The sequence below is a fragment of the Fomitiporia mediterranea genome, assembly GCF_000271605.1.
Source record: "Fomitiporia mediterranea MF3/22 unplaced genomic scaffold FOMMEscaffold_16, whole genome shotgun sequence".
Lineage (NCBI taxonomy): Eukaryota > Fungi > Basidiomycota > Agaricomycetes > Hymenochaetales > Hymenochaetaceae > Fomitiporia > Fomitiporia mediterranea.
Window position 1 is genome coordinate 196295 of NW_006760401.1, and position 3573 is coordinate 199867.

The 3573-nt window shown below is 39.6% G+C and overlaps 2 protein-coding genes across 2 annotated transcripts; both read left to right on the forward strand.

The window, feature by feature from the left end:
- Positions 1–1136: 1136 nt before the first annotated feature.
- FOMMEDRAFT_161685 (uncharacterized protein) lies at positions 1137–1760 on the forward strand (the record flags this gene model as incomplete). Its single annotated transcript, XM_007271233.1, has 2 exons — positions 1137–1221; positions 1438–1760. The coding sequence occupies 2 exons, from the start codon at positions 1137–1139 to the stop codon at positions 1758–1760; spliced, it is 408 nt and encodes a 135-aa protein (XP_007271295.1).
- A 70-nt stretch (positions 1761–1830) lies between these two features.
- On the forward strand, positions 1831–3535 carry FOMMEDRAFT_23618 (uncharacterized protein). The gene is made up of 6 exons (XM_007271143.1): positions 1831–1896; positions 1918–2352; positions 2374–2475; positions 2500–2571; positions 2758–2932; positions 2954–3535. The coding sequence occupies exons 1-6, from the start codon at positions 1845–1847 to the stop codon at positions 3207–3209; spliced, it is 1092 nt and encodes a 363-aa protein (XP_007271205.1). The 5' UTR covers positions 1831–1844; the 3' UTR covers positions 3210–3535.
- The last annotated feature ends 38 nt before the right edge of the window (positions 3536–3573 follow it).

A 3573-nucleotide genomic window follows, 5' to 3' on the forward strand; every position in this document is an offset into this window, starting at 1 on the left:
AGGTGTAGATTAGTATTAAATTATTATAAGATATGAGAGGTTTAAAATAAGAAGGTAAATTGTTATTAAGAGTATAGTACAAATATTAGAGTCTATATATCTTTACTATATGTTAGTTGTTTTATGTAATACTAGGACGTATTGGAAAGTATCATACAGTAGTATAATTTCACAAAGTTATAAGGTTGTAGCTCTTGTATTTGTTGAGATATCACATGTACAAGTTTACTACAACTCTACTTTCTTTAGACATACATTTCAAGTACTTGTATTTCTAGTTCTACAACACTCTACCCTATGACTAAGTATTTATTATAATTATACTACCATATTCAGTATTTGGATAAAGTTTTATTGAGATTACTTGAGTACTTACTAAGTTATTAATGAAACATGCTTGAAATACTTATATTTTACTAAGTTTTCAAGATATTTCTTATATAATAATTTATAGAAGTATGTTCAGACTTTGAAACTTTATAGAAATACTATTTTCAAACATATATACAAGATAGAGCCATTAATTTTGTGAGTGGTTAGGAAGAATGTGTCAGTACTATAGAGACTAAAAGTATTTTACTAGTTTTATATGTCTCATCTTATGAACACAACTTAGTACTAACACATTCTTCCTAACCACTGAAGAGTTCTGATTTTAGTTACTATCAGATCTTCTTGATTTTATTAATTCTTTGGATTACATAATCACTTTCTTCATGTAGTTAGTTCTTTCCTATTTGGAATAGACAGGGGAGAGTTTTGACTAGAGCCCACAATGACACTAGAGGGAACAAGCCCACCAAAACCTTGCCTCTCATTTTGGAGCCTACTGTAAGGGGTAGTGCCTCTGTTCTAAGGTGTCTGGGTTGATTTTGTCTTGATCTTGGCCTCAAGGGCCTTGCCTAGCTTGTTTTGAATTGAACTGACTGTTTTGATGTACAAGAAGCACAATAACATGGCTGCTGAGAAGAGGATCAAGAGAAGCACCATACTTTGACAGTAGCAAGCTTGAGGAACTTCTGCAGTTCTTTGAAGACATTAAGATGTTAGCTGCTGACTTCCAGAAGGACACTGAGTGGATGTGCAAGCAAGTGACATACTATACAGTAACAAGCTGTAGCAGTTTGTAGGCTACTATGCCTGAGTTGAAGAAGAAAGGAGCACACAATTGGAGCATTGTGAAAGAGGAGATCAGAAAGCTCTATCCAGAGCTGATTGATGGTCAACACTACACAAGAGCTAATATCATACAACTAGTTAATGTGCAGAGTGAGAAGGAAATGATGGTGCAGACAGAGTTTGGCCACTACTACTGCAAGTTCCAGGTGCAAGCAGAGTACTTGAAGGAGCAAGGGAAGATGTTAGTACACAAGTTAGACTGTGAGTTCTGGAGAGGGATCAGAGGGATGCTGAGGACAAACCTGATACAATGACTAGAGATTCTCTATGTGGACAAGGATGCAAGCAAGCTGTTCAAATTTGCTAATGTAGTCAGGCTAGCAGACCATGTTCTTCTAGCAGGGCAGACAGAGGCAGGCCAAGACCAGACAGTAATGTTGCCAAAGGAGAAGCCAGAGAAAGAAGCAGGAGACAAGTATGCAAAGATTGTGAGGAAGCTTAATGAGTTACAAGCCCAGGTCAACAAAGCAAGCAAGTCCAGGAAGATGCTAATGAATCAAGCATGCAAAACTGACCAATCTACTGATTCTGTGAAATCCGACCTGAAGCACAAGAGGACCTACAACTTTTGTGGAAAGTAAGGACATTTTGTACATGACTGTAGGACTGTGAGTGAGTACACTCAGAGGGGGAAGTGTATGAGGTTAGGGTAGAAGATTGTGTTAATGAGTAGGGCATTTGTGCCAGCCAGTATAGAGGGAGCAATGTTGAAGGAGTGTATAGACTGATACTACAAAGACAAGCCTGTGTTCACAGTAGGCACAATCAATGAAGCAAAAGATAGGTTGAATGTAAGTGAGGGAGAAAAGTATGAAGCTGTTCTTGGAGTGGATTTGGATGTAGAGGTGACAAGGTTGGAGGAACACTTGAGGGATGTGAAGAGACAAAGAGAGGAGGCAAGGACCATAAAGGCTAACATGAAGCTAGTCAAAGTCAGACTGAAGCAAAGTGCTGAGTTGAGCAAGATCATCAAGCAGGTCTTAGACTGGATGATAGACAGTGTTGTCACATTGATACACTGTGAGTTGTTTGCAATAGCTCCAGAGCTTGAGTGCCAGTATGCAGCTAAGCTTATGAGGATGACTCAGATGTGTGACAAAATGCCAAACAAGGCCAGAAGTGGACCTGCAAAGGTAGAGGAGGAAGAGACAAGTGAGGAAGCAAGGACTGACAGTAGAGAAGATTAGCACACAGGTACAAGTATTGTATACAAGGACAACAAAGCACAGGCAAGCCTAGTAGCAGAGCTGAGAACAAGCAGATTGTGTAGGAAAGTAGTAGATTATGTCAGATTGAGTCAGATTCGAGCTAGAGAATGAGAACAAGAGTGGAGCAGAGGAGCAAGTGTGGCAAACAAGGCTGGAAGTGTACCAGCAAGGATGAGGGAGAATAGTGTAATGGATGAGCAGTAGAGGCTGTTGTGAAGGGTAGTAGCAAGCCAGATGAACAAGGTCAGAAGTGTATCTGCAAGGATCAAGTGCTGAGACAATGAGAATCAGTCAAGCCTAGTGAGAATACCAAGCACAAGCAGATTATGTAGGAGGATGTCAGAAGCTGTTGGATCAGAGTAGTGTTGAGTGAGGGAGTGTTGGATAGGCACTCTAGTCAGTAACAACAAGGCCAGAAGTGTACCAGTCAGGCTAGCAACAGTAAAGCTGAACAATGAATTGGAGACTGAGAGCTTACTGGACCAGGGAGCTGTTATGAATGTGATGTGTAAAGACGTTTGGAAACACTTGGGAGTACTAAAGGAGTGAGTACAGACAAACCTCAGGCTAGCAAATGTAGGATCAATTGCAATCAAAGGTGTCATTCTAAGACTCAAGGTGTCAGTAGGTGGAATATTAATAGTGATACTGGTTCATGTAGTGAAGGACACAATGTTCAACATGATAATCAGGAGGCTGTTCTTTGTGTTAACTGAGTGTGAGATGAAGGATTTCAAGGACAGTAATCAGATTTTGACCTTGACAGACCTAGCAGATCAGAACCAGAAGTGTCAGGTTGAGACCCAAGCAGCTGTTGGATGAAACCCACTACTCACTACTACTACCATCTATGTTGGAGTTGGAGAGGATTGGTCTGGCAAGCCTTTGGCCTTAGTACAGGTTACATTCTCTTTACTCTAACATTCCCTTATACTCCTTTCTTTTATGGACACTCATTCTTACTTGAGACTCACACTCTTTGTTTCTTTATCTTACTTTGATTAATACCTTTTATCCTTACCCACACTCCTTATACTTACCCTTCATTATTGCTTCTTAAAGCAAGTGACTAAGGACAGTCACTATTTAAAGCTTGGGGAGGTGAAGAGTTCTGATTTTAGTTACTATCAGATCTTCTTGATTTTATTAATTCTTTGGATTACATAATCACTTTCTTCATGTAGTT

Excerpts from the sequence above, each read along its gene's own strand:
- FOMMEDRAFT_23618 (XM_007271143.1), top strand. The coding sequence starts at position 1,845 with ATGAGTAGGGCATTTGTGCCAGCCAGTATAGAGGGAGCAATGTTGAAG. Across the intron at positions 2,476-2,499 it reads AGTAGATTATGTCAGATTGA|AACAAGAGTGGAGCAGAGGA; the intron begins GTCAGATTCGAG and ends CTAGAGAATGAG. Across the intron at positions 2,572-2,757 it reads AGCAAGGATGAGGGAGAATA|TGAGGGAGTGTTGGATAGGC; the intron begins GTGTAATGGATG and ends AGTAGTGTTGAG.